Source organism: Podarcis tiliguerta, assembly GCF_965153285.1.
Source record: "Podarcis tiliguerta genome assembly, chromosome: Z".
Lineage (NCBI taxonomy): Eukaryota > Metazoa > Chordata > Lepidosauria > Squamata > Lacertidae > Podarcis > Podarcis tiliguerta.
Window position 1 is genome coordinate 1,185,566 of NC_139553.1, and position 19,112 is coordinate 1,204,677.

Genomic DNA, 19,112 nt, shown 5'->3' on the forward strand with positions numbered 1-19,112 from the left:
CCTGCAAGAGTGGGGTGGCCTGGACATCCACCCAGGCAGCAAATTCAGACTTTGGACTCCAGGATAAGGCAGTCGCAATTCATCTGGAAAACTGATGCACCAAAGCAGGTTGACTAAGCAGGATCTGTTTCTGGAAATGTGATATTTTATTTCATAAATGAGCAGGGTGGTGTTCAGGGTCTCATCCTCTATTACCTCGCTATCCCTTTTGAGTGCTTCCAGGCAGGTGTTCGCTGTGAAATTGGTGCGGCTAATGCCTGCAAGGCTTTTGCAGTGTCCAGAAACATGCAAACATCCTGCATTTCTACCCGATTTAATTCAGATTTGCCCTTTTCAGAGGAAATCTAATAAAATTTACACATTGCTTGTGTGTGTGTGTGTGTGTGGAGAGAGAGAGGTAAAGGTTAAGTCCAGTCTATGGGGTTGCGGTGCTCATCTCGCTTTCAGGCCAAGGGAGCTGGCGTTTGTCCTCAGACAGCTTTCCGGGTCATGTGGCCAGCAGGACTAAACTGCTTCTGGCACAACAGGACACTGTAACAAGTACCAGAGCACATGGAAACACTGTTTACCTTCCCGCCTCAGCGGTACCTATTTATCTACTTGCACTGGTGTGTTTTCGAACTGCCAGTTTGGCAGGAGCTGGGGCAGAGCAACAGGAGCTCACCCCGTCGCGGGGATTCGAACTGCCGACCTGCTCAAGAGGCTCAGTGGTTTAGATCACAGCATCAGGTGATGGTGTTGGGGAAGGGATTGTAGGGTTAGAAAGGACCCTGGGGGTCATCTAGTCCAACCCCCTGCAATGCAGGCATCTCAACTAAAGCATCCATGACAGATGGCCACTCAACTTCTACTTAAAAATCTGCAAAATTTCACCTCCCCAGGAAGTCTTGAAACTTTAACCTTCTGTAGAGTAAAATAGCACCACTGGTTGGCTCTGAAAACAGAGTACTAGATTAGCAGTAGCTCAACACCCAGTACAACGGGTGAGAGGGCTTCAGGCTTGTTCAATCTTGTTTTGTTTGTTTTGTTTTACACTGAAACTCTGCTGCTACCCACCAGCTGCAGCCAGAGGAATAAGAGTTCTTCGGCTGGGTGGACCTACGCAAGGAATTGAGGAGCAGGTTGTCTCTGTGCGTACACATGGTCAGCCCAGGAATTTGCAATCAGTACCAAAACCAATTCCACGGGTCCTTTCACACAACAATCCACTCCCAGCTTCCAACCCAGCAGTCTAATTTATAGAGAAGGTAAGTTTATTGGTTGTTGCTACACAGGCCTAAGACATTTCGGTGCCCGAGGCAAACCACAAAATGCCCCCTCTCATCCAGGAAGAAGGAGTGAGTGAAGATGGGAGTCAAGGGCCGTCAGAGTGGGAAAGGGGCCTGATCTGAATCACACCAGGTGGGCAAAGGCCCCAGGAGACCCCAGAGGGCAGCCCTTGCCGTTTCCTCTCTAGGGGTGGGAGAAGACCAGCATCACATCCTATTTGCTGCTGTGGAGGGGGCAGATTTGGCAAATGTTGTCGCTGCTACCATGGCAGCAACAGTGGGCATTGTGATCCTCGGAGGTCAGATCAGCCACTCCTCTGGATCCGGCTGTCCAGGGCGGCTGCCTCACTTCGCCTCATGAGCAGGCAGTCTCTATTGCCATAGTTAGACCATTGGGAATTGGAAACCCCTTGCTGATCTACAGCAAACCACCCAGAGAGACACAGGAAAGGATCCTGATCAACTTTGAGCCTAACAGCAAGCTGGTAAACAAAATATTAGACATAAACACAAAGTTTCCCACTCATGTTCGGCAGAAGCAACACACAAGACGGCCAAATCAGTTTGTGCTTTTTCTGTATGAGAGGTGGGAGCAATTCAACTCATGCAGTGAGTTAGTGGTTATTTTCTGAGGTGCAAGAGCTCATCAGGACAGTCCTCATAGCCACACCTCCAAGTAGGGTTACTGGTCACCAAGCAACGGGAGCACAATACATAAGGCTCAATTTATTGAGATTGGATGAGCATCATATAATACTAAGTTGGTTTTATCATGACTTCCTCTACGCTAATATATCACAAGCAATAGCAAAACTTGAAAGCCTCATTATCACTTCACCTTCTTGCCTGTTCAAGGAGGATGTAATGCTGCTTTGGCAAATGTCATCATTATTCCTGCCCCCATGGCTGGATCCGATGTGCTGACCCTCCTCAACATCACTGAGTCTAGGCCAGCTTCTGCCACTCTGGTGCCCTCTACCCATTCGTAGAGTACAGGTCCCATGACTCCTGTCCATTGGCCATGATGGCTGAGACTGATGTGAAGGACCATGGCTCACTGGGCAGGGCATCCCAAGTTAAATTCCTAGCATCTCAAGGGGAAAGTGGGGAAAGGATTCTGCCTGAAGCCCTGGTAGAGCTGCTACCAGTCAGTGTAGGTATCTCAATACTGAGATAGATGGACCAGTGACTTAACTCAGTATAAAGCAGCTGCCTCTATTGCTTTGATGGCAGCTGTCACCCAAAACATCGGCAGGGCACCAGATTACATGCACTGAGGCCAACAATATGGAAAGTCCAAATCTTGCATGTAAGTGCACCATGCATGCAGCACACATTTCTGCTGATGCATCAGGGAAGACTGAGATCATTGGGGACAGGCGGTTGACAGCACTTTTGAAATGATGGGGTCATCTGGCAAAAGCCAGAAGCTGCAGCCTCAAAGAGGCAGTGCCAAAGGATCCTGCCAGCACTGCCCTAAATATCCTTTCTCTTCTGAGGCATTGCTGTCGACCCCCCAAGTGCAAGACAGTGCAGGCACAACCCAGTTTGCCTTGGGAGCATTCTCCCGATGGTGCACCACAGATACGTTCTGGAAAAGCAAGCATCGCAATGGCAGTAGGCAGACAAGCATCAGCACAGAGCACACACAGGGGTTAGTATTGCCAGAACCTACAAGGTATTATTATTTCCTCAGCTGTGGCTTCTACCTCTTGCAACACTCCAAAAGCACCGCAGTTCACGCATCAGGCAAACACAGGACACATCTTTAATCTCTCAGCTACAACAAAAGGCATTCACAAGGGCACAGAATTGTTGTGAGTCACAGGGGCTTCACTTTGGGAGCCCATATCCATGAACCCATGAATGGGAGCTCACTCCCCATCTATAGGAGTATATCAAAATGGCTTGTTCAACCTGCCTGTGCTTAAGGAACGGGTGATGCCAGGAATCTTGGCCGGACTGCACAACTTCTGCAAACCCTTCAGAGGTTTTGAAGAGAAGTTACCAAACTTGCACCATAGCAGATTCGAACCTCCTATGCACCTCGAGATGACACAGAAGACCCCACATCCTCTCTTACCTGGAGAACCCTCTTGGTCAAGCCTGTTTTCTGAGCAAGCTGTTTCAAGTCCTTGGCATCTGGATTGTGGTTAATAGCAAAATAAGACTTCATTGTCCGCAATTGGTGGTGTTTGAACGATGTCCTCATGCGCTTCGTTTTCTGGTTGCTGGGGTATTGCTGGTCTCGGTCCAGGTGGTCCCCGTCATTCTCATTGCAGCTCAAAGCTGGGAGGAAACAAGGACGGGGTAGGGGGGGGAGGAGAGCGAGTCATCACAGCTACTGAAGAAGCAAGGCCAGGGCAAGTATTACCAAGCCCTTTCAGTCCCTCCTGTCTTTCTTCTCCATACACTTATAGGGCTACAAGAACCCTCACCTGCACTTTTGCAGCGACAGGCGGCTCTCTCTTTTCTCATCTGCAAAAGCAGAAAAGGCATCTCTGTCCCCCCCCTTCCGCTCCGCATTTCCAGACAGCATGAGAACAACTTTGCAAAAAAATGTTTTAAAGCACTGTCACTCTGCATTGTGCAGCTGCAGACCCACAGCCCACCACGTCCACTTAACCTTCAAGAGGGGGCGGAAAAAACTCATTCAGGCCCTCGGTATTCTTCCCACCAAACTCAGCTCACAGAGCACAAAAGAGACCCTTAAATAAAACACCGTTTAAAGAGGGGAGGGTAGATGGAGAGAGGCTGTGTACACCTGACAGCAAATTCCAGATATAATTTGATATAAAGTTGGGGGTGAGCGGGCAGGGAACAGTTCCTAGGAGGTTTGACTTATACCAAAGACCAAACAGAAGCTGCAAGTAACTATCCACATTTGCACTCCATTAAAAAAAAATAAAAAATCAAACTCCCTTGAAGGAATCTGTTGTTTCCTCTCCCCTCCCCCCTCCCCATGTGTTTACTAGAAACAATTTAGATCAAGACTCCCTCTTATGGCTACAAAAATTCACTAATGAAGCTTCCACAAAGAGGCAAAGGAACTTTACAATAATTAACAAATGGAGCTACAATTTGCACAGCAAGCATAATATGCATGCATATTAAAAGGCTTTTTGTTTTGTTTTTTACATAGAAAATGCATCTACACCTTCCAAGAACCAAGCACAAAAAGTTCCTATTTAAAAATAGCAAACACTCAGAGAAAATGTAGCAGTGCATCTGGTTGTTTGGATATTCTGTCATTAACATGTGTTATCAGTGCTTATCAATTTCCCATAAACTAGCTTTTTCAGGTATGTTGAAATAAGAGGGGTTCTCAGGAAGCTTCATTTTATGCTCTCCCTTGACAATTCTTTATCCACTCTATGAAATGACTAACAAAAAAGGCGGGTGAATCAGATAAATATCTATCCTGAGAGCATTAGAATGTGAATTATTGATCCAGCTGTCGAAACGCATCTGCTTTTGAAATTGTCCACCATCACAGATCCTGTGTACTTCCAACAAGGATCCAAACCAACACACAACCTTATATCAAATGCAAATTATTTATCCTGCTTAAAATCTACCGATTACACCAGGATTCCCAGAAAGTTAAACGCTGCAACAGATCTGCAGTAATCTCAGTCATGCATGCTCTGCCTTAAGTGGCCTAATGCTCATTAATGCTACGGAAAGGCATTGGAATGCATGCAGAACAGCTGGTTTGCAAGGAATGGCCAGTCTGGGGAGGGTTTCAGTGGTTGGTGTCTACTGCTGCAGGCAAAGGCCCACTGGATAACTCCCCCCCCCCCAATAAGAAAGAACACATCCTATCAGAAAATGAAGGGCAACTTTTCTGACGCTTGGCTTCCATTCCCCAAATATATTAAAGCAAAGGTACATGACTGGCAGCCGCCCTCTTCTCATGGACTCCTATGGAAAAACATCATTTGATAATGTAGTTATGAAGGACAAAAGAAATAACATATCATCATCAACAAAACAACAACAAATACTAAATTGATTACTCGTCCTGCACAAGCGTGTCCCAAATTGGCTTACAACAATTTAGAATTAAGAACAGTTTAAAAAGATCGCAGTGCCAGGAGCAGGGTGGATCCCAAACATGCGCACGTAGCCCCCAGATGTCAAATGACAATGTGAAGAGATGAGGCTTCAACATTCCAGAAACAAAACAAGACTCTACAGTGAATGTGCCAGACACCTTCTGTGCGGAGGGGATTCTGCAACTTAGGACCTGCCGCAGAGAAGACCCTCTCCTGGGCACCAGCCCCCTGGAGCTTCTGAGGGCAGTGGAACAACCAGGAGGGTCCTCTCTGCGCATCTTAATTCCCAAGGGAATCTGTAGGATCTCATATATTTGGGGAATAAGTCATCTGGGGATTTAAAGATTAGCGTAAACACCTATACACAATGCCAGATCAAACCGCAGAATCTGCTCTCATGGCTCTTAGTCCCCAGATGTAACCCTCAGCTACCCTCTGGGAAAGCAAGGTAGCCACCTCTCCCTATTTTGCCCACTGAAAAGGTACGCTCTCCCCAAACCCCGAGGTTCCATTCCCAGCTCTCAACCCCAAAAGGCACAGGAAGGCGTGTCCCCCATACTGCTTGGCATATCTGGTCTCAGAAAAGAAACCATACAAATGACGGGAGATGGAAGGAAATTTGGCTTTGCTAGCAAAGTTTAGAATCACACAGGATCCTTAGCCTGCTTGATCAATAACCCTGCATAGTTCAAAAGTCTGCAAAGTAAAACCTGCTTTTGTTTTGTTCCCCTCAATATACATAACAAGATCTGCACTGGCACATAAGTATTCTTGCGGGAGGCGATGAAATTGTGCATGGCCCATGAGGCAAACTTCAATGCAATGTCTGCGCAGTTGCAAATTCTGTGCAATGTTCCTGAAGACCGTGGGGGGGAATGCTCTAAAAGCGGCACTCCAGAGTTCTCTCTTCAACACTGCAAGCAATATTGTGACCATGGAATGCAGCTGTTGGGGTGGGGGCCAGGGCATGTCCTTGAGCTGCCCACACCACCTAAACATACCACAGCAAAATCCCAGCCTTGTCTGCGTGATGTAAAAGACTAGAAGCTACTTGCAAGCATCTTGCATGTGGTGCATTGCATCCAGTACCCTGCTGGACCTTTAAAAATGCTTAGGATTAGTCATAAGAGGGATTGCCTTGCTTATTCCACAGCAGACAAAAAGGAGGTGATTACATGAACAAAACAGAATTTGCTGAGTTAGTCCACGGGGGCGGGGGGGGGAGACAAATAAAATGCATTTTAAACCTCTGCATAAAAGTACTGCATATATAAGACTGAATTTTGGGTTAAAACAAATAAAAAATAAGGGAGATGTGTATCAGAATGACTAAGGATCTTCACCGCAGCGAACTGAAATGGATTCCAAACGTCTTTTCCTGAGGCTAGGAGCCTTTTCCACAAAAGAGGCTCCCCTCAGTGTCACATGGCTGATCATTAGTTCCCTGTAATAGAAAGCTTAATTTCCCTTTCACCTGACATTGCTCAAGCAAGCAGCCTGGGATGTGGGAAGCAAGAGGGACGCAGTTGATCTTGCCTTCTGTGAAGGAAATGGGCAGGCAAGCAAGATGCTTATGAGTTCACAATAAATATTGCGATTTCTTCCACCTACGAAAGGAAACATTCCTCCTTCCATTGGGGCACTATGATTGTCCAGACAACAGTGGGGCTGGAGAACCACTTTGCTGAAGGGGAGAAGGCATATAAATGAACAAGAACCTAGACTGGAAAATCCTGGGGTGGGGTCTTTCCCCCCACCCACAAAATCATTGTCACTGAGCTCTCCTTGCTGCCGCCTCCAAAGGTCTCCCTCCTAGGATGACAACCATGTTGTACGGTGTGGACAGCTGTATGAGTGTGGGGGAGGCAGCCTGGAGCCACAGCTGAAGTCTGCATCCCAGTGTCTGCAATGCCTCTCCAGCCATTATGCTGAGTTTGTGGAGTATCACACAATGGTCACCAACATTCCTAGGGGGTGGTGCTGTCAGCCACACAGATGAGCAGCTAGCCCAGTGGTTCCCAAAGTGGGTGAAAGTGCCCCCTAGGGGATAATGGGATTACCTGGGGGGTGCTAATCAGCAGGGGGGTGGCAGGTGGGAGACACTGGATAACTATCAGACTTTGAGAAGTTGGTATCACTGGCTCAAGTTCATCAGTTTTGTTGAATTAATTAAACAAAATAATTTTAATTAGATTTTGAATAAACATGCAATTAATTGTGACAGCCTTGAATTTTGCTATGCTATTGTCTTCCATAGCAGGCTGTGCATTTTCTAGGGTGGCATAGGGGGCACTGGAGACGAGTTTATAGAATCAAGGGGGTGGCCTCCCAAAGTTTGGGGGCCACTGAGCTAGCTTTCCCTGGGAGAAGCAAAAGAAGGAATCAAATTCCACATAAAGCCCAAGAGGGGTTGCATATTCTTGGCAAGAAGGGACTTGGTAGCAAGATGGGGAGGACAGCAAAACCCAAGAGATTGGATAGATTGACCTGGCAACTCAAACAAGGCTGGACAGAGGTCTCCTTCTGTGTAGAGACCCAGGACTCCCTAGGACTGGGGGCAGAGGTGACCCCCCCCTTCAGTGGACGTTAAATGCTAGCAGAAAAGACCCATTTTAAACCAGCTCCTTCCGTCAAAGTCTGCAAAGGTGACACATCCAAGGACTGCTGCATCCTCTCAGAATCCATTCAATCAATTGTTCACTCTGTGTTTAATTGCCAACAAAACACAAGCCATCACGGAGGGAGAATAAGCACACACAGTCACAGACCATCTCAGATCAGCAGGTCCTAGGAGACCTCCATTCAGAATGGCAAGACTTGGGCCAGGGAGCGGGCAAGTGGAATCAGAGGTCTTCTGCACAAATCCCCACCACAGCTGACTGCTCTGCCCACTAAAGAGTCAGTGTTCCTGACCTGCTTGCACCCTTGAAGAACACAATACCCAGCTGTGCTCCCCACGCACCCTTTGCTTCCCCTCCCCCCTAAAAAAATAATAAACCCAAAAGACCAATAACTGGTCACTTTTCTACCCAAAGCATCCCCACCAGCCTTCAAAGACAAAGAATTAATGAGGCCTTAGTTTAATCTTGTTCCCAGCGTATAGTTCCAGATGGGCACTTGGCCTGGTGGAAAGTGGGAGGGAGAAGACAAGTCAGCCTGAGCCAAGTTTAGGAGATAAGATTTTCTGGGGGGAAGGGGAAGGGGCACCCATCACCCACCCGCCCTCTCCTGCACCTGGAAGGTTTGAGCTGAAAACAAAAAACAAGTCAGGCTGTGGATGGGCACTGCAGATCAGAAAAGGAAGACGGTCATTTCGGGATTTTAACTTTTTCAGTAAAATAGATTGAGAGAGAGAGAGAGCAGTGTTAGCACCCATAGCACCCCCTCAGCTCACAAGCTTTGCCCACTGTGCTTTGGATTAAGTGGAGCAGGGCACTCTGGAAGCCTGCAGAGTCATCAGCATGACATGTGCAACACCACTTTCACAGGATTGCTCCCAGCTCATCTCTGCTACTTAAGATAAACATTCTTAACACAAAGTGGCATTGCATAATGAAGGGGTGGGGAGGGGGAACTTTGGCCAGTTTGGGAGTGGGGTTCCTCTGTGGAGATAACATTCCTTTTTCCCCAGTGTTGCCACAGGCTCTGGGAACCCAGGCTTTTCTATGGCCAGTCAATGGAAATCTTGCTTGCAACACCTGGACAAGAATGTTCTGGGGAGCGGTGGGTCTTGAAAGGCAAGAGGCAACTGGGTTGTGGGGGGAGGCGTAACAGAAAGGACTGTGGGAAAGCCTTGCCCCAACTTTAGATATGGCTGCCTGTGGCTTAGTAGGAGCCTGGAAACACACCCAGACAACCCACCCACACACACATACCCCCTACCAAGACAGGAGCATCTGGAACTGCTTGGGAAAACTGAGCTGCAGAACTTGGCTTGGCCTCCGCGGAACAGCCTGCTCTTCACATAGTCCCTCCATTTGCCGCTCCAGCCACTGGTGACCACTCTACTCAGCAGTGTGGCCTAGATGAAGATCCAGAGTGGCGCTCTGCCCATGTTCATGCCCTCATTTGTCACAAGCCAAGCCTTCCCCCACCTCCCAATCGCTTAGATGTGATCGGCTTCCAGTTCAGGTCCATGCCAATCCCTACTCCCCTGCCAGGGCTACACCCCTGCCATTCTGCTGGACTCCAAACTCCCATCAGCTGCAGAATGGCCCAAAGCCAATGGGCACTGGGGTCCAACAGCCATCCACATGGCCCCAAGCTCCCCAGCGTTAGTTTAGCGGGAAAGCCCAAAGTGTGGGTGTCGTTGCCCCTCTGGTGCACCCCTACACAGAAAGCTCTTGCAGCTTGGCTCCAGCTCAACTCCCTTGGCTGAGAGGCTGTGGTACCCACCCTTTGCAACCCAGAGGTGGCTCCACCATGATGTAACGTCCCACAGCCTCACTGCCACCAGCAAGATAGAGCAGTGGCTTTAACCAAAGATTTAGCAAGTTTATGGAGGGGAGATAAATGTGCAAACAGGGAGTGGTTGGGTGGTGGGATCTCATAGGCATTGCATTTTAAAGCATGCCAGGCCACTGTAAGCAAAGTCCTTTCAAAAATTGCTTAAAGCAGGCGTGGAATATGGGTCCCAATGCAAAAGACTGGACCTCAACCTCCTATGTCCTCCCCTAACAACACCCCCCAGGGGCCCTCAGCTAAGCATCCTAGAGAGGCATCTAGCTACAATGGTGTCGTCATGGTCCCCCTCAAGGGAAGTGGGGGCTCAAATGCAGCCTGACTAGCTAGCCACATTTTTTTCAAGTGAAGACAATTGCATCCAAAGTCCAAAATGACTAAATAGCACCACTGCTGAGCTTTTCTGCAGCTGAAATCGAGGCGCTGGGTTGAGACGGATTTGGAGAGGTCAGACCCAGGAAGACTAGTATCTTGCTCTCAAGCAGGCAGTGGGGGGAGAGCCAAAGCAAGGTGAGAGTGGGGCCCAGCAACCAACCTGCTGCTCACATTGTGCATGTATCTAGTTCACGCCATATGAACTAGAGAAGGATGTGGCCTTTGTGAAGTACACCCATCTCTCTCACTCTACTCACCATCATCATCATCAACACATGCACTGGCCCCCCTTAGAGAGGGGAGGGGGAGGGGGAGGGTCAGCATCAAAGGGGTGGGAGGTTGGGGGATTTTCACCCTTGTGCCCATTTCTCCAGACCCATATATTTTATCCAACTCAGTTTGCATTTTCTGCCAATAACTGAAAGTGGGACACAGAATGTCCAGATTAGTGTGTTGACACACCTGATTAAAACATTTTTGTTTAGGCAAGCCTACCCAGACATGCAGATACTGATACATTCAAATCTCTCCTTAATTTACTCCTGGTTATATATATATATATATATATATATATATATATATTACTTGTTTGCAACAGTGTTTTATTGATATTCTCAAAGTTTCTTGTGAACCGCTTAGAGGTTTTTGTTACTATTAAGCAGTAATTAAGTAATTAAGCAAGGAACCTAACTGCAAATGATCAGTTGCTACCATGGGCCTGAATTATAGGAAAGGGCCAAGGGTGTGCCAGGACAAGTAGGAGATTTTGGAGGCACCTTTGGGTTCACACACACCCCCCTCCTTTCTGGCAGACTTCTCCTCCTGCAGCCCCAGCCCCACCCCCACTGAGAAGAAAGTAGCCTGTTGACCAAGGATTGATGTCCTGATTTGTAAGGAAGACCCCTTTGGCTTAATGGGCCTTGCTTCCGAGTAGGCACATCCCCCCCCCCTTTAAAAAGGCGTGGTGCCAACCTTACACACTGGCTATAAGAAGGGAAATAGAGAGTGGGAAGATCCTAGCTCCCAGACCACCCCCCCTCCACAAACCCTGGAAGGTGGGGGGGGGGATTGGTCCTGCTTGGGCAGCAGAGGAGGCCCCTCCTGAAAAATCAGGAGAGCAGCAGCTCTGAATATGGACAGCCCCCCCCCACACACACTTTGTCACATCTAGATTCCAGAAGAGAGAACATTGGGCAGGAAGCTCTTCCCACACTACGAGTTTCTCAGCTACCTGAAATTGGGGGTGTGGAATTTACAGTCTCAACTCAGCACCTTACCTGGCAAGGTCTGTGCAGAGGGAGGGGTTAATAAGAGTCCCTCCTTAAAAGCCTTACACATCTGGGTAGGGACAGTGAAGAAGCAGCTATTGTACCCACAGATGCACCCATGCCCTGGTGGAGCCCCCAGTCCACAAGCCCCCTCCCACTCTCCAACAAACCCCTGTCTTATAAAGACATATTATTATGCATTAGGTTTCTTCCTCACTTGTTACCTAAAGGTCCCCCTCGCAACGCATTAAAAATCAATCACAGATACATTATAATATTAAAGAAATATAAAATACCTATCATTCATCAATATCTAAATATCGCATACATGCCCGCACACAAAATATCCCCCTTAAACACATATTTTTGCACGGAAGGGTGAACTCGGGACCACAAAGCGCCCTCGTGTAACAGCTGGGGGAGGGGGGAGGCTGCCGCCGAGAAAGGGTTAGGAGGGGGCTGTTTTTGAAGTCCCGGACGCCTTTCTAAGCCGCTTTCCACTTGTCACAGCCCATCGCGTCTCCAGGACCAGAGCCGCAGGTCCCGCCGCCGCCGTCGCCCCCACGCTGGGAAGTAGAGGCAGAGGCCGCAAGAGACCCGCCGGAAGAAGCTCCAGTTTGCTGGGTAATTTAGGTTCAAAAATACCAAGTTCGGCGCATTGGGGAGATGAGGCGTTCCCAATATTTTGGCGAATAATATTGTTATATTTATAAAATATAATAACAATAGTAACAATGGAGGAAAACTGTTAAATCAGAATTTTCTTTTAAAACGAAAGTGATAATGCAAGTCATTTCGTTTGGGTAGGTGTGATGGCCTTTTCAGAAAGAAACTCCATTAGGTTCGGGGTTTTTTGTTCACGTTATATAAGGAAATTTAAACCAAAACGAAACAGCTTTCTAAATTCTCCCTGCTACCGCTTTAGCCTACCAATACTTCGGATCGCAGCCTTTCCCCGCTCCAGCAACCCCTCTCCGCGTTATTTCTGGTCCCGTCGCTTAAAAGGAGCCCAAGAAACATTTCGAAGTTTAGCGGCGGCTGGAAAAGGAGGAAGCGCCTTCGCGGAAGGAACGCATGTCTCGGGGTCTCGTTTGTAGAGGAGGAAGGAAGCGAAGCCTTTTTTCCCCAGGGATGCCAGCGACTCATTTTAGGAGGTTCCACCCTGCTCCCCCCCCCCAACCTCTCATATTTGCTCTGCCAGATACAAGAGATTTTCAGGCGCGGAGAAAGGTCCCGGGTTCAAACAGCTCAGAGCGCGCGAAAAGCTTGTTTTGCAGCACCAGCGTTTCATAAGCAGCCCCCTCTGCTTTACAACACCCCCCCCCCCAAAAAAAAGAAAAATTAATCCAACATTCTGAGCCCATCCTTTGGCATCATGCCTTTTACTCTGCCAGCCAATCCGAAGTGGCTCCCCGCAGCTGCTTTTTCCCCTACTCCGAAGTCGCGCCCCTTCCCTGAACCATTTTCCGCGCCTCCGGTTTCGGATTGGGATGCCCTTCCCCGTTCGGCGCAAAAACGGCGCAACTGGGCTTCATCCAGCCACTGCAAAAGCTGAGCAGTCACACACCCGGCAGCGCGCCCCACTCAACCCCCTCCACAGCACAACCAGAGGGGCTCCAAGGCGCCCCGATATTTCCCCTCCAAGCACGCACATTCTAAAAAGGCACCGCTCAGCACCCCCAGCTCCGACCGCCCCGTCGAGCCTCCCGCCACCGCCCGCTCCCTTTACCTGCGTTGTAGGCGGCCAAGTCAGCGCCGGGCCCGGGGCTCTTCCTCTTCCTCGGCCGTCCCTTCTGCACGGTACCCACGCCGTTGTAGTAGGGCAGGCCGAGAGTGGCGGCGGCGCCCAGAGCTGGGCCTTTGCCGGCGGCGCCCTCGCCGTGGTTGAAGTGCAGCTGGTACTCGCCCTGGAGCAGCGCCTCGAAGTGCAGCCGGCAGTAGACAAGGTTGTCCTTCATGCCGAAGTGGTCGCCCGTGGTCAACATTTTGGCGCACGTCGAGCAGGTGAAACAGTTCAAGTGGTAAACCGATTCCCGGGCGCGCATCACCATCTCGGAGGCAGAGATGCCCAAGTGGCAACGGGCGCAGCGCTGGACCGAGAATCTCCTGCAGGGATGCCAGAAAGAGAGAGGCTCAGGAGCGCAGCGGAGAGGGTCCCTGCTATCTTTAACATATATAGGCCACATGGACAGAACTATAAGGTCCCTTCTCGCGAGGAGCTTAAAATCGCAAAGGGCGCTGAGAAACTATTGAGCAACTGAAGCAAGCGGCGTCAACCCCAAACTTCCCGGGAGTTCCAGCGGTCACGCACGCTTCACCCCTCCCCTCTCTTCCTACAAGTTATTTTCCACGGGTTTTTTTCTTTTTTGGAGGGGGCACCTCTATGGAAAGTCAGGCAGGCCCCAAAGCCATGGGATCCAGTGAGCGGAAGGAAGAGGCGAGTGGTGAAGGGCTTTGCTTGAATGCCCGCTTAGATTTTGACCAGCCCAAACTTATTATGGATGAGGCCCCATTGCAGTGCTCTACCACAGAAACGCAATACTCGCTGCAGCCATCCAGGATGCCCGGATTAGGGGGCCTCGACCCGGCCTAAGCACTCTCTAGCCTGGCAGTCGCCGCCCCATGCCTCCTCCCCATAGTTAGGCAGGAGGCCGTGGGTACTTTCTGTAAGATTCAGGGGGCCGGGGCCTCTTTCTCCATTGAATGGAGGTCTGAGCTCAGGCCATAACACGTCTCTCCAAATGAGAGATTGCCAAATCCGGCTACATTCGGGGCAGTGAACCTAAGAACACAGTAAGAGCGGACTGCTGGATCAGGCCGGTGGGGCGTCTAGTTCAGCATCCTAATCTCACAGTCCCCGACCAGATGCCTCTTCTGCAAAACCCGCAAGCAGGCCTTTTCCAGTAACTGGCGTTCAAAAGCATTTACTGGCACGGCTGTGGAGGCACAGGCGCCGCTTAGCCTTCGTGGCTAGTAGCCATGGTGGCTAGTTGTGGTGGTGGTAGGCTGAAAGTCGCAGCGGTCCCCGGCCGGGCCTGCCCTGCCTGCCCTGCCCTCCCCCTCCGCCCGGGGGCTTTACCTGTAGTAGTCCTCCTTGCAGTAGATGCTGCCGTCTTTACTGAAGCAGGTGAGCTCCGACTCCAGGTTGAGTTTACACTCGCAGCATTTGAGGCAGCGCATGTGCCATTGCTTGTCCACCGCCAGGAGGTAGTAGCGGTCCGAAATCTTCCCCCCGCAGCCCGCGCACAAGGCGGCCCTCTCGCTGCTGATGGAGGGCATGGCGTGCTGCGGAGGGAGGGAGCAGACAGACAAGAGGCGCGCTGATTAGGGAGCCGGACGCCGAGGAGGCCCGGGCGCGGAGTTCAGCCCCCAGGCCTTTCTCGGGTTCGTCTCCCCTTCCTTGTTGAAGCAAGGGCCGGGGACAGGGGGTCCCACCCCGGGATGGGAAGAGACAGGAGGGGATTGGGGGGGGGTTGTCAGCCACAAAAAGCACCGCTCCCGCCCACTCGCCCAAAGGAAGCGCTCTTGGGGGCCTGGCCCGCTGGAGCTGCCCAGACCAGAAGCCCAGGCTGGGTGGGGGGCGGTGGGGGGGAGAGAGAGAAACTGCGAAGCCAAAGAGCTAAGAGAAAAAGCGCTTCTCTTCCCCCCCACCCCACACGCCTAGAATGAAGCCGCACCTCAGTCCAGGCCCACCAAAACGGCCCCTGGGAGAGAGGGAAGGGGGAAAAGAAGGGATTAGTGAGAAGGAAGCGACCGTTGAACCCGTCCTTTCTCCCGCTCTCAATCTGGATTGTGCCACACCGAGGGAGGGGTGCGAAATGCGGGACGGCGGGGAGAAGAGAAGCAACGCAACGCTAAGGCCGGCGGGGGAGGGCAGGGCTGCAGAGCAGAAGAGGTTTGGCTGCGAAACTGGAAGAAAATAAAAATCTGAGGGTTTAAAAGGAAACGTAATCGACGGACATCTCAGCCCGATCTTAGATCCTTGCAGAATGAAACATAAACAAGCAGTGATTTTAAATTGCATTACATTACTTACGAAAAGAATAAATAAAAATTAGTAGTAAACAAATCTCGGACTGTTTTAAAGGAAGGGGAAAGGAAAAAGAAAAGGGAGTTTCGAAAGCCGCTTTTGCACAAAACACACCCAAGTTTTCCTGAAAGTACTTAGATCCTCAGCCGCTTCGGGCTGCCAGCTGACCTGCGCTTGCTTGGGAGTAAACCCACTGAGCTCAGTGCGACTTCCTTCAGAGTAAACATGCCCAGCATTTTCAGCCCTGGGCTTAAGGCGCAAAGCATTTCGATGCGACATGTGGCGCGATCCTTTGCGTGCCTACTAGGAAGTAAGTCCAAACGAGCTGAAGCGGGCTTCCTCTCCAGAAGGAATAGGATTGCTGCCTAAGTCCGCGTCTCCTTCCCTATCCCTCTTTAAGTCAAACGAATGAACGAAATGCGTGTTCAAATGCCCAGTCCTCGTCTTCTTGCGCTTGTTACAAAACAAACAAATGTCCGAAGTTTTGTTTCATGTTTTCCCCACCAAAAAATTACAAATTACAAATTGAACCCAGGTGGGTTGTTGTCTTTGTGGAGTCCTTTAGTTCCTTAAACTAATGCGTAAAAATGAGAAGAGACGGGAAAACGGGGGCCGAGGCTTGGGGAATTCTTTTAAAACCGCCCCTCTTAAGCAACCCCAGAATTTCGGGCATCAGGACACCCGACGGCTAATTTATCCAATTTCTGAGATATCCGTTCCACCTTTGAAGAAAAGCATTTTTAAAGAGCAAAACGGAGACCAACACCCAAAAAGAAAACAAAAAAAGAAACCCGATTTAAAATAATAATAATAATAATAAAGCAAAGTAATAATTCCCGCTCTATTTCTTTTCCGCTTCGCAAATTGCAAAAATATCCGAAATCAAAACGGGAGGATACAGTGACTAAAAAGGCGACTGCAAATGTCATGTTCTGATTAATATAAATCGGTTCCTGTCCATTTTCAATAAAATCCCAAAATAAAATAAAACACATAAAATCGGTACAAGTATTTATTTATTGTTTCCCAGGCTTGAGCGTGGAAGCGCCAGCCTCGAACCGAGAAGGGGTTCGGAGCCGTCGGCCCACCGGAGGCTCCCAGCGCCTCTGGCTCCCCACCCCCGCGACAGTGGGCGAAAGAAGGAAGGCACCGAACGGGTGAGAGGAACGGACTTTGCTGAATGGTCAGTTTGTTTTAAACTAAAAAACAGGATAAACTAAAAAAACGGTCTAATTTCCGCTCCATTAAAAAAAATAAAATAAAGGCCTTTGTCACTTTGAATATCTTGTGCGCAACGAGAATGAATTTAATCTATTTTTATATGTAGTTCTTTTTTATAAATAGATAACTATATAGAGATATTACTGACTTTACCTTTTTTTGTTTTAAATGGGGAATCAGAAAGACAGAAGGAAAGAAAGAAAAAGGAAGGAAGAAACATAATTTTAGTTAGCCAAAAAAATGAAAGAAAAAGAATTTTATTTATCAGCCAAAGCCACTCCCCCTCTTAAAATTATTTCTTAAACGAATGCATTTTATTTATTCACTTGTTCACCCCTTATTGTTAGCTACTCCGAACCCCTGAAACGCAGGATCTTTCCCAGAAAAGCTGCTGCGCTTTTCCTCAGCACCAGAGTGAACCGCCTTGGCACTGTTTTCCCGATTCGGTGCCCTCCATTGCAAGGGGATTTTTATTATTAAAATGAATGCATATATTATTATTATATTATTATTATATTAATGAATGCATATATATAAATGAATGCAATTATATATGTAATATATAGATATATAATTGCTCGGCCGTTGGGCAAATCTGGGGTTCCCCTGCCCTCACTTTCCCCAAACTTTGGGATCTGGGCCTTCCTGGGTGAACCGGAGGGAAGCCACGGGCGCCTGCCCATCACCGGAGCAGCGGAGAGCGGGGTCTCCTTCTCGGCGGCCCTACCGTTTCAGTCTCGCCGCGGTCGATGGCGGAGCTGATGGCGGGCGTGTCGCCTTTGGCTCGCCGGTCCATCTCGTCGATGACGCCGTGCATCTCTGAGCCGGCCAGGCTGTGGAAGAGCATGGCAGGGCTGGGCTGGTGGCCGGCGGGCGCCGCTTGGGAGGTCCCGCGCTTCTCCGGCTTGTCCTCCGGCCGCTCCCGTTACTCGCGGTGAGGCCACGCCATGCCTCCAACGCGGCCGCGCCGTCTCGCCTTCGCTTCCTCCTTTCTGCCTGCCTGCCTGCCTGCCTTCGCGGTTGCTTTCAGTCCCCTGGCGAGGTCGGCTCAGGCCAGGCCAGTCGGCGGACGGAGGGCGGGATGGCGGGGTCGCTGGCTGGCTAGCTGGCTGGCTGGCTGGCTCAAAGCATCGCTGCTTGCCTCCTCGCCCCGGCGCAGCCCCAGGACGCCCGGACGGCGAGAGCTCCCGCCGCGCTTGGGACGAGCGGGCAGCCGGCAGGAGGCCTACGGGCAGCGGCTGGCGCGAAGCTCCTGGACGGGCCGGATCCGCGGCGGGGCCGACCGAGGCACTTCTCTGCAGGGCAGGCGCAACGGTGGCGGAGGTGGCTGCTCCGGGGACCGAGGCACGGGGGAGGGAGCGAGCGAGCGAGCGAGCAACTGGCGGAGGGGAGGGCCAGGCCGGGCGACCGGGAGGAGGAGGAGGAGGAGCCGCGATCCGGGCAGGAGTCGCTGTAGTCCCAGCCCAGCGCAAGGCTCCGCGCCTTTTCTAGCGTTGCTCTGACATCACGTCGGGCGCGGCGCCCATTGGCTGCTCAGCTCCGGGCCAGGCCCGGCCACCATGTGCTCGCGCGGGCCCGGAGAGGACGGAGGCCGTAGCCGCCGCCGGCCTGACGCGCGCAACCCAGTTGGGCACCTCGAGAGCTCTCTCTCCCTGGCCGCGCCGTCGGGGCCAAGCCCAGCCCGGCTGCAGCTTCAGTCGGAAGCGACCTGGAGTGAGGAGTGGCAGCGCAGCGGCAATCTCCGCGGAAAGGTCCTGGTCCGGGTAGAGACCCCCTCCGGCTCCTCCCCGCCACTCCCAGCCCTCCTGGGGAAAGGGGGGGGGAGGAGCTTCCGCCTGGCCCCGTCCTCGCAGGAGGAAGGCGAGAAGCGTCTTACTTTCAGACCCTCCAGGGCAGCCCCCAGAGGCTCCCGGGATGGAGCGAAGCCGCGCAAGCTGCGCTTTCTATTTCAGCACCCGCGGGGAACGGAACCTGCCACCGCCCAGCAGCGCCGTGAGCATGATCCTCCGGGGGCCTTTCCCTCTGGGGACAGCTCCCCCAAGAGAAAATGATGGGAAGAGGCGGGTGGAGAAAGAGAAGGCGGCAACAAACATTGCAAGAGGGGTGCAAGCACACGAATAACTCCAGAGGAAGGGGTGCCTCATGGCTGGGGTGCGTGTCTGAAGGCAGCGGCTCAATGCTATTCCTATGAGCGCAACGACCGTTTTACCAGCTACGTGCCCTTGAAGGGTTCAAGAACTTGCCCTACAGAGTTGGAAGCGCAGGTCCCATGAAGCCCCCTTTTGCCCGTTTTCCACAGGAGTTTTGTACTACAACTCACATCCGCCCCTGCCAGCAGGGCCTGCGGTGCTGGCGCTGGTGGGAGTTGTAGAGCCAAACACCTGGAGGCATTAGGTCAGCGAAGAGACAGAGGGTAGTTTAGGGATACCGA

At 50.9% G+C, this 19,112-nt stretch overlaps 1 protein-coding gene across 3 annotated transcripts in view; it reads right to left on the reverse strand.

Moving 5' to 3' along the window:
• Positions 1-19,112, reverse strand: part of LHX2 (LIM homeobox 2) — a 54,413-nt gene that overhangs the window by 23,003 nt on the left and 12,298 nt on the right. For 2 of the 3 annotated variants that reach the window (XM_083423127.1, XM_083423126.1), the window contains exons 2-4: positions 14,510-14,715; positions 13,160-13,536; positions 3,352-3,557 (exon numbers count right to left, since the gene is read on the reverse strand). In XM_083423127.1, the coding sequence (XP_083279253.1) occupies positions 3,352-3,557; positions 13,160-13,536; positions 14,510-14,709 (783 nt within the window). In that variant the 5' untranslated portion in view covers positions 14,710-14,715. Of the gene's footprint in view, positions 1-3,351; positions 3,558-13,159; positions 13,537-14,509; positions 14,716-17,408; positions 18,469-19,112 lie in introns of those variants that run through there. The other variant, XM_083423125.1, reaches the window with a different exon arrangement.